Here is a 10,584-nt window from a genome sequence, read left to right as displayed (position 1 = left end):
AATCGAAATTTGGTTATGAATCTAATATCTATTTATTTATTCTATCGTTACGTCTCTTGAATAACATGAACACAATTTTACCGTCAAATAACAAGTATTCACAAAAAATAAGATTATTATGCAGAAAAAAACTCTTCTCAGTTCTTTACAGCTCAAAAACAAGAATCTACGCATTACTCTCAAAAATTGTTTTTTTGTACCAACGATTAAAAAAATCATCCTTGAAAAGAAAATTTCAGAAGTGGTTAACATGAAATTCCTAACTTAAACTCCCTTTTTATATTACCTCGAAATTACTACTTGAACACATTCGATTTTGAAATAACTTTAAAATCGAATGTCGTGTTAATCGCTGATGAGCCATTTCAACTAAACATCGAATCTAGTCATTGCTTGTGTTTGGTTCGATTTTATGAATGCTTTTCATGTGGAATTTGCGGCTACGTTTATGCGTAAAACGTTGCTCGCACATCAAACATTGGAACAGTTTGGCGTGCACGTGCAATCGCTCGTGTTTCTCCAATTCCTCGTGAGATTTTATCTCTTTTTCGCAAAACTGACATTTGAATGGTTTTATATGAACAGTTTTCACGTGTCGTTTACACGCTGATCTATCCGGAAAACATTTCTCGCACCTGGGACATTTAAACGGATTTTCACCCAGGTGTTTGCGCTCGTGTGGCTCCCATTTCTCGCAACATTCTATTTCTTTATCGCAAAACTTACATTTAAATGGTTTAAAGTTTTCATTCGTATGAACGCGTTTCATGTGCTTATTACGCCTTGAGCGCTTTGAAAAATAATCCTCGCACATCGGACATTTAAATGGTTCTTCATAGTTTTCATCGGGATGAACCATTTTCATGTGCTGTTTATAGCTTTTACACTGGGTGAAACATTGCTCGCACATCAGACATTTAAACGGATATATGCCCACGTGTTTACGCTCGTGTTGCTCCCAATTCGTGCGAGTTGTAATCTCTTCATCGCAAACCTCACATTTAAATGATTTAAATTTTTCATTCCTATGATCGCTTTTCATGTGCTTACTACGCTTTGAGCTGGTTAGAAAACGCCTCTCGCACATCGAACATTTAAGTGGTCTTTCATGAGTATCTTCCAAGTACTGTTTACAGCTTTTAGACTGCCCGAAACATTGCTCGCACTTCGGACATTTAAACTGTTTTTTGCCGGTTTGTATCGGTTCATTACCCGTCAATTTTTCAGAGTTGTGCCCACTACTCTTCATCGGTATTAATTGACCTTCAGTGCTGACCTCCTGTGACGGCAGACCGCTTAATCTAACAGACGGCAGTGGTTCACGGGGTACGTTGTCTCCGACACCTACAAAGAGTAGTGAGAATCCAGATTTTAATTTAGGATTTATTTGACTCTTGGAACCTCAAATACATTGAAACCCACACACATGTACATTACTTCTTTCTAAAAAATCATGATCAAGCTAACACCCGGCTATTATAGAAATGAACTGATTTATTACCATTTTTATTGCAGTTTACAAAAATGACCCGGCCTATCAGGAGAAACGAGGTATCATATTTGTCTAGTCTTATAAAAATATTCTGTTTCGAGTGGCAATATGGGATGAAAGCATAACACAACAGCAAGTCCATGATCTGCTACACAATAATTATTCAATGAGTTGTATTCAGTAAAGCTCAGCTTTGTTTTTTGTAAGATGTGATACTAATTTTTCATTGATGTAAATTCGAGTAAAAAATGAACATATTTCACCATCAGAATCCACTTCCACAAATTTGTATCTTCAATGAGTCAAATATTAAAAGCGCAAAGGCTGGTCATAATAAAATATGGACGGATGACTTCAACTTATGGTTCCCACAGTAATATGAATTAAAATTTCCCAGGGTTTTCCCAAGTATTTCACGGGTGATTTTTCCAATTTTCCCAAATGGAAATGAACAGATACATTATGCTACAGTAAACATTTTAATGGTGACTGGTTGATAAAGGTGATTCTCGAGGGAAATCACTGAAGAAAGTTGCCCTTGGCAAATGCAATACGTGAAATGTAAATGAACTTCCCAACTATTTCTATGATTTGAGGAAAATTCTTCAAATTCCCAAATATTTCAAAACTGGGAATCATTATATCAAAATTCCCTGTACTTTTATACTGTGGGAACCATGTCAATTTACTCACCTACTCTTAATTTGGACCAACTCTGACAAAAACAAAATTATTTTCCAATTTTCTATCAAAAATCTTGCTTCATTCGAAATAACTTCGCCAGTCCGATTTTGTCCGAGTTAACGTAAAATGGATTAATGATCATTTTGAACGTCAGATCTGGAATCGAACGTGTCATTATGAATGTGTTTCATGTGATTTTTACAGCTATCTTTTCTTGTGAAACATTTCTCGCACGTCGGACATTTAAACGGTTTTTCGCTGGTGTGAATTCGCTCGTGTTGTTTGCAATCTGCAGGAGTAATGAACCTTTTATCACAAACCTGACATTTAAACTCTTTTTCATCGGCATGAACCCGTTTCATGTGCTTATTACGATTTGATGTCCGTGCAAAACGTTTCTCGCACATCGGACACTGGAACGGTTTTTCGCCGGTGTGCACGCGCTCGTGTCGTTTATGATCTGTAGCCGAATAAAACTTTTTATCGCAAAGCTGACATTTAAACGGTCGTTCATCTGTATGAACCAGTTTCATGTGCTGTTTACACTGTGATTTCAGCGCGAAACATTTCTCACAAGTCGGACATTTAAACGGTTTTTCACTGGTGTGTGTTCGCTCACGCCGTGTACAATCTGCAGTCATCAACGTGTTAGGCTTAGATCTATAGGTGGCTCCACTAGTACTACCAGGTTTGATGTTCAACTTTTCACATCCTGTCATTACTCTAAATCGACCTTGAGCGTCGGCCTTTCCAATCGGCAGACGACTCAGTTCAACAGAAGGTAATAATTCGCGCGGCACGTCGTATCCGACACCTATAAAGAGTCGTAAGAGAATCCAGATTTTAATTTATGGCACATCAACATTTCAAACATCATACTTTGTGGTTAAATCAACAAAGCTGAAACAATGAAATAGATACATGATTGGCGAATAAAATCAGTAGATGCTAGTTTGTGGAATCAGTCTGATAGTTTGTGGAATCAGTCTGCTAGTTTGTGGAATCAGTCTGCTAGTTTGTGGAATCAGTATGCTAGTTTGTGAAATCAGTCTGCTAGTTTCCGAGTTCCTGAATCGCGAATGTTTCCATGTTGAAATTATGACGACGTTTCAGATGGCCTTTACGATGAGCTTTCCGCATGAATCGCACATCACAATCGGACATTTAAACGGACGTTCGCCGGTGTGCACGCGTTCCTGTTGTGTTAAATCAATAATCCTCGGAACTGCATCCTAAAAAACCGACATCTATGTTTCATGGTTGTGTCACCAGGTGGGGCTGGTATTGCCATACTTGATGCAGAGTGATAATTCCCTGATCCGACGATGAAATGCCTGCTGGTTCCGGTTCAAAAGTTGTCGCAGAAATTCAAATTCTAGAGGCGAATTTTAGTTGTAGTCGAACAGGGGGATCGAATTTAAATAAATTTTCAATGATTTCAAGTTCAAAATCAAAAGACAACTTTAAAACAATGGCCTTGAATTGATGTCTAATATGGTAGAAGTTAGATCCTATAATAACCGACTTGTCGCGCATGCGCAATGACTGTCTGAACTTAAGAGTGTAAGCGTAACGTTTTCACACAGCTTCCGGAACCACAGATTTTTTAACTACATGTAGCCTTAGCCTAAGCTACCTTATAGTAATGAACCCTAAACCCTACCCTACCACCAACCCTAAATCATGTTGATGCTAATCCTTCTGATCATCATATCTAGTTTCATCGGTTGAAAAATATCTTCTTGTTATTTGCTCCACTTTACCAAACAAATTTCATGTGCAGTTTATTATTATTATTATTATTATTATTATTATTATTATTATTATTATTATTATTATCATTATGGTATTTTAAGTGCCAGAATCCACTTAAGTGATCAATGACACTTTATTACTGAATAAATCTAATGTGGTGAAAACAAATGTGTTTTGAGGCTTCTCTTGAAGACAGAGATTCTCGAAGCCGCTCTTACATGGCGAGGAAGGTTGTTCCACAAACGTGGAGCAGCGACTGAGGGGTTGAGTAAGCAAAAGATCATCTGCTGAACGTAATATTCTAGTCGGGGAGTAAGGTGATAAAAGGTCTTGCAGGTATTTTGGAGCCAGTCGATAGAAACATTTCTAAGCCAACAATAGGATCTTGAAGTTTAATGGGGGATTTCCGCTTGAATTGTTGCTCGCATGTCGGACATTATAACGGTTCGTAACTGGTGTGAATTCGCTCGTGTCACGTACGATCTGAAGGTCGAATAAATCCTTTACGGCAGAACTGGCATTCATATTTCAAACTATCACCACGGTGGCGCCACCAGTCATTGGTCCACTTGGATCCAGTAAGTCAGTACTTGTTAGTACAACTTGCTTCAATGGTAACTCCTTCATATTGAAGCGGTTCCCATGGCAATAGAGGTGGCACGGTGATTCGGCCACCCACAAAAAGCCATGAGAACCTTCGTTATAATTTCAGTAATGACTAATAGATGGCGTCCGAGTCTAACAACAACAATCAATCCTTTTCGTTTGCGGGGAGAATAATTTCGTAAATCTTTTTTTTTCGCAAGAACATTTGTCGGTCAAGGTTCCATGTCCCTCGATAGCAATTCAATATAATAAACTTATTCCTTTCATAATTTTTATCCTAAAGTGCTGGAGGAAACCTACAGCATGACAATCGACATTTCCAAGAATAAACTCTTTCTAACGATTCAAGCCATCAACCAGGGATAGAGAGCTCAGAAAAAGGACCACCCACAAAGACTTAGTTAAAGGAGACTCTACAAAGACAATTTTGGTTATGAATGTTACATCTATTCATATATTCGAAAACATATATTAACACGGCTCAAATAACATGAACTAAACATTGCCGCCAACATATAACTAGACTTTGTGGGAAATAGATTATATGTAGAAAATATTTCAGTTCTATACTGACTTGTCAAAAACAAGAATCTACAATATTGTAGCGTTTCTCTCCTGGGTAGCGTGTTTCTTTATAGGGTTGGATAAGTAAAATAGGCGTTTGCTACTAGGGTTCGCCCTGAAACAATATAATCGGGTTATACGAAAATATTGGGGGAAGTAATTCCTCCTCAGGGAAAAGATATTAATTCTTATCTAAATTATCGTCAAATAAATATCTATCCTTCTCATTCCATGATCAGGGCTCAGCATCCAAGTAGGCGACTACCTGGCCAGGATTTCGCTCGGGTTCGAACCTAGTTCTCCCCAACATCTACCGTTCTCTACGTATGACCCTCTGTCATGACTACCCCCGGATGAAGGCCATCAGTCAATAAAGGACTGAGGGTTCAGATCCTCGATTGATGGTCTCCATCTAACTACTGCTGACACGTCCCTGATCGAACTGGTCCTCTCATAAAGACGAATAATAATAGATTGGCACTGAGGTGAAAAATAGCGGCGGAACTCCTCTCCTCGTTCAGAAAAGACGAAGATATAAGACTTATATAAATCGTCATAAGATAAGAGCCCGTGGACTCTCAAATTTAATGTAACTTAGTCAATAAAATTAACAGCATATCTTTAAATTCTCTTAGTTCGCGGCGCGTCTCGAAAAATTCTCGCGTCGTGGTCGCGTCAAAAATGCATGTCTCATTCGGGCGTACAGTATGAGACTCGAAAGGTGCTAACGACGATCTCAAATCATCGCTCGGAATATGTTATATATATATACATTTATTTACATTTAAATCACCCGACCGAGAGCGAATCAAATCGGCAAGAAAATAATTTAAAAATCGAAGCACCCGGCGGGTAGATAACGAATATGTACACAAGCTTGCTCGACGAAATATCTTGATCGGTGACGCTCTCAGTCGGCCGGTAAAAGTTTAACTAGAAGATAGTCATAAACGGCGACATCAAACTCGGCCGAAAAATCAAACTCGGCCGAAAATCAAACTCGGCCAGACGATCGTACGTAAGTTAACGCGAATAAATAATTTGCTTCCTTCGGGTTGGACAAGATGATCATATCCAACCCGAAGGCGAGATAGGAAGGATCAATCTCTTACGTCTTATATATAATTTATGTTCTCGATAGCAAAGTCAATAGTGAAGTCGGAATTCTGCGTGTGACGCGTAATGATACTAAAGATCGGAATGCCCGACACGCTCGAACGACCCGCCTTTTATAGGAATCCGAGTGCGCTCATTGGCCAGTAGTGATATCACTACGCGCGAAGTAGGCCAAGAGCGCGCACTAAATAGAACGCGAATAAAATAGTTAACAGGAAGATTAATGCTCCCAGAAATTAAATATAGTCAATACACGCGCTAAAAAATACCAAAAGAATACATTAAAGAGGATAAAAACGAAATTCGAATATCAAACCCGAGTTTGATGTACGCGCGCAAGAATAGTAAGCCGCCTGGAAACCGAAGAAAACAAATCAAACTATGTAAATATGATGAAAATAGGATTATGACATTACCAAACGGCAGTTCTAAAGTAAAAAACGATATCAAAAGAATAGACTACAGGTAAGTAACTTGAATGTTATAGCGCGAATTTACGATAAAAGCTGAATAAAAAGATGTGATCGTGCTATTTCCCGACAGAAACCGATCCAAACCCCAACCCGAACGCGAATAGACCGTAACGAGACGCCCGAAAACCTTTACAGTGTCCAAATTTTTAGACTACAAATTTAAACCATCGAAAACAGATACATATACAAATAAATACGCCCCACTCGGAGATATCGGAGGAAAGGATGAGGTGCAGAAACAAAAATGAACCAGAGGTATTAAACAGAAACAGGGTCCATTTTCGCCACAATATTACTCTCAAACACTGTCATTGGTACATGTACCTACTAAAAAGAATTCAAGAAACTCAATCATCTTAGAAAAGAAAAATATTTACTATATACAGGAGTACTATGAAATTCCTTTCTAAAACTCCCTTTTTATATCAAAATTACTAATTGAACGAGTTTGATTCTGAAATAACTAAAAATGGAATGTGAAGTAGGCCTAGAAAATTAAATAACCAAGGATGATCCATTTCAAATAACATCAAATCTAGGAATTGATTCAGTTTCGATTATATGAATGCTTTCCGTGTGGACTTGGCGCGCACGTTCACACGGAAAACGTTGCTCGCACGTGAAACATTTGAATAGTCTAACACGCAAGTGTAATATCTCGTGTTTCTTCAATTCATCTCGAGATTTCATGTCTTCGCCACAAATCAGACATTTCAACAGTTTTTTACTGTTATGAGAGCGTTTCATGTGGAGTTTACGCATTGATTTATGCGGAAAACGTTCCTTGCACATCGCGCATTCGAACGGTTTTCCACCCTGGAAGTGCGTCAACTCGTGTCGCGCCCATTCCTCGTGACAATCTATCTCCCTGTCGCACGACTCGCATTTAAACGGTTTAAATTGTTCCTCGGTATGAACGCATTTTATGTGCCGATTGCGGCATGAGTTCTTCGAAAAACGTTTCGTGCACATCGAACATATCAACGGTTTGTCATTGGATTCATCGCAATGAACCGCTTCTATGTGCTGTTTACAGCCTGCGAACTGTACGAAACATTTCTCGCACGTCGGACATTTAAACACCACTTCGCCGGTGTGAATTCGCTCGTGTCGCTTCAATTTTCGATCAAACCGGTCAAATATCATATCGCAATATCGACATTTGTGTTTTCTAGCATCACTGCTTATCGTCAGTATAAGTTGACCTTCAGCACTTATACAATCGAACCAAGTTTTCAATTCATGGCACATCAGTATTTTTTAAAATATATTTCTGATTATTTGGATATTTTTTAGAGAATTTAACAATTTGGTGAAAATAAAAACACTTGTCAGCCCAGCTCCACTGCAGCACTCAAAACTCTTGACTTCAAAAATCAAAATCCCCTAGTCTGATAAAGCCTAGCCTGTGGAACCAGTGCACGAAGTAGGTAGGCCTACATACCATTACCAGTACGTAAAAACCCTCAGTTCATAAATCGAGATTAGCGACTATTTCCACTACATTTTGTCAAAGAAAATTTCAAGTGACTTAGTTATATGAAATATTCGCTAAAATTAGCTGGAACATTTAAAAACGCTTAAAATCTTCAAGATTTGTGTTTGCCGAGATTAGTGTTTACCAGAGGATGTTCTGTTCACCAATACAGTATAACAACTAAGAAACGTGACAGTGAAAACACACACTCTCACCGGGGATTGAACCTGGGTCTCGTACGTAGAAAGCAAGCGTGCTAACCAGGAAACCAATAGAACTAGTCCATTTGGCAATACAGCAGCTTGTCCTGCATGCGTAACACTGGGATCTAGTGATCAACGTGGATGTGCCCCCGAAAACCACAGATCCACAAAAGAAATTATCCGTCGATGTTAAATGAAAGTCAGATACTTTTATTTCAAAAAATAGGAAATATAACTCAAACAACCTTCAAAATTCAGAATTCAATGAACATGGTCAAACTGGATTGCAAAACTGTATTAATGGCAAGCCGATGCTTTTTTGAACATGTGGTTTTCGAAAACTTGACAAGTGAATAGTTAAAATGGCTGTTTACACCTACCTGATTGATCAAAAGCTCCACTGGTTCCCGGTTGTGGATCATGTTGTTGTTGTTGTTGTTGTTGTTGTTGTTGTACGATCTGTTGAGTTGAATAATCTTCATCATCGTCGCTTCCTGACGATGTTTCAATCGGTTCAATTTTTATCGGTTCCTTTTTAACGCTGCCGTAACCTTGGTTATCATGTGATTGTTGAAATGGAAGCGTAGCAGTATTTGTAGCTCTTAATTGTTCGCTATATTTTTCCACTTTTTCACCACTGGCGGCGCTGTTAGCCAGTTCTAATTGTTTGAATGGTGGAGCGGAAATGACCGGAGCCGTTGCCGTCGATGACACAACATTCTCCGATCCATTCAATTGTTGCTGCGATACGACATTGGTAACCGATGGTTTCAAGTCCGTTGCCGATTGTAACAATATTATCGGTGATTCAACACCAGATGGAGCTGGTTCAACGGTTGATGTTTTCCTAGTAAACAGTGGCGTCCTCTGTTGTTGAAACCGAGTATCGAGATTACCACTGCTGGCGGTCATTGTTTGTGATTGTTGTTGTTGCGGTAACGTCCCCAGTACAGCTGCTGCTCCTCTGTGACGTTTCGCAGCTTTTAAAACGTTACTTTGAACTTCAAATTGTCTTTTTTGTCGGGTTTTTGGTTGATTCTCGTCGATGTGAATCGCGTTTCCATCTCCGGACATTTGATGTATTTGAGGTTCTCTTCTCTGATCTGCAAACACAATAGATAACAAAACCTCTACAGGGAACGTATCAATATCTAGACAACTTTAACCCTTCACATTTCAATGAATCTATTATTATCACTTAGTTCTATTATTTCCGATGCTACGCTTTCAATAGTTAACATGCAAGATTTATGCCAGTTTCTACCCCTACCACCTTTTTAAGGATTCCATGAATAATTCTACCTGGTGTAGTTTCAAAGTAACCCGATACCCCGCAGTCCCATTAAAGAGCGTTCTTAAGATTTAACCAATCATCCTTCCAGGGATCAAAAGTGATAAATTTTGAGGTAATATTTTTGGAGACAAACCTTTAGTTTGACGTCGAGACATCCATCTAAACCAGGTATTATCATCAGCATCAATAACTAATTCATCTAACCAATCCATGTGTCGACGCAGACAACTTTTAAATGCATCCTCGCGTACGTGCACCTCGACACCTTCCAACAGCAACATTTTGACGTTACCTTTCTGAAAATTGAAGAAATTCATTTCAGTCTTTGGAACTAAAATCCCTTACATTCAGGAATCTTGCTGTTAGATTGATTATCCCTTAACCCTTTCAGTGCGTCTACACGGCGGTGCGGTGTATGATGATTATGGATTTTGATAGTACATTGCACTGCGGTGTATTGATATAATTAGTTTTTATCTCTATTGAAAGATGGCAGCACCTGTCAAACAGTAGTAGTAACTAATGATACACCGCGCCGCAGTGTAGTAGACGCACTAGTATAGTGGTATTCCCGTTATTCAACACACGAGGGTGGAATTTTTCAAAATTTTTAAATTATCTCCAGCACTTAGAGTAGACTAGAGTAGAGGCTGCTACCTTTAAAAAAGTTTATTAATTACCTAGAGGCTTTCCGTTTCCCTCCGATGGATAGAGCCCAGTCGGACTTACCGATTAACATAAAGGTTATTTCGTGAACACGTTGCTGAAGCAAGATTCAAATTGATTCAATAACTTGTATGGCGTTTCTCCTCGCCTCAGTGAAAAGCAAGAAGCTTAAATGGAATCAAAAGTTTCGGCGTCGCGGGCAACGTGGTCGAAATATCAACCGTCAAGTGCTGCCGCTAAAAATATCGTTGACG

At 38.9% G+C, this 10,584-nt stretch overlaps 2 protein-coding genes across 3 annotated transcripts; both read right to left on the bottom strand.

Moving 5' to 3' along the window:
• Positions 1-56: 56 nt before the first annotated feature.
• On the bottom strand, positions 57-10,521 carry LOC141909526 (uncharacterized). 2 transcript variants are annotated; one of them, XM_074799965.1, is made up of 4 exons: positions 10,345-10,521; positions 9,798-9,960; positions 8,751-9,473; positions 57-1,344 (listed from the first exon to the last, which is right to left on the bottom strand). In XM_074799965.1, exons 2-4 carry the CDS (start codon positions 9,943-9,945, stop codon positions 383-385), a joined length of 1,833 nt encoding a protein of 610 aa, XP_074656066.1. In that variant the 5' UTR covers positions 9,946-9,960; positions 10,345-10,521; the 3' UTR covers positions 57-382. The 2 variants fall into 2 exon arrangements, with proteins under 2 accessions (XP_074656066.1, XP_074656067.1); XM_074799966.1 differs by having other exon boundaries at positions 10,394-10,521.
• LOC141909932 (zinc finger Y-chromosomal protein 1-like) lies at positions 2,308-7,836 on the bottom strand. The gene is made up of 2 exons (XM_074800611.1): positions 7,284-7,836; positions 2,308-2,990 (listed from the first exon to the last, which is right to left on the bottom strand). Exons 1-2 carry the CDS (start codon positions 7,834-7,836, stop codon positions 2,308-2,310), a joined length of 1,236 nt encoding a protein of 411 aa, XP_074656712.1.
• Positions 10,522-10,584: the final 63 nt, after the last annotated feature.

Source organism: Tubulanus polymorphus, chromosome 8, assembly GCF_964204645.1.
Source record: "Tubulanus polymorphus chromosome 8, tnTubPoly1.2, whole genome shotgun sequence".
Lineage (NCBI taxonomy): Eukaryota > Metazoa > Nemertea > Palaeonemertea > Tubulaniformes > Tubulanidae > Tubulanus > Tubulanus polymorphus.
This window is presented reverse-complemented; position numbering and strand designations above follow the sequence as displayed.

What these genes read in the sequence shown, in the direction of transcription:
- LOC141909932 (XM_074800611.1), bottom strand. Translation starts at nt 7,836, where the DNA reads ATGATATTTGACCGGTTTGATCGAAAATTGAAGCGACACGAGCGAATT. An exon ending in GCAACGTTTTCCGTGTGAAC is followed by an intron (nt 2,991 to 7,283) that starts GTGCGCGCCAAG and finishes GACTCTTTATAG; the next exon opens with GTGTCGGATACGACGTGCCG.
- LOC141909526 (XM_074799965.1), bottom strand. Translation starts at nt 9,945, where the DNA reads ATGTTGCTGTTGGAAGGTGTCGAGGTGCACGTACGCGAGGATGCATTT. An exon ending in GTCTCGACGTCAAACTAAAG is followed by an intron (nt 9,474 to 9,797) that starts GTTTGTCTCCAA and finishes TTGTGTTTGCAG; the next exon opens with ATCAGAGAAGAGAACCTCAA. An exon ending in TGGAGCTTTTGATCAATCAG is followed by an intron (nt 1,345 to 8,750) that starts GTAGGTGTAAAC and finishes TACTCTTTGTAG; the next exon opens with GTGTCGGAGACAACGTACCC.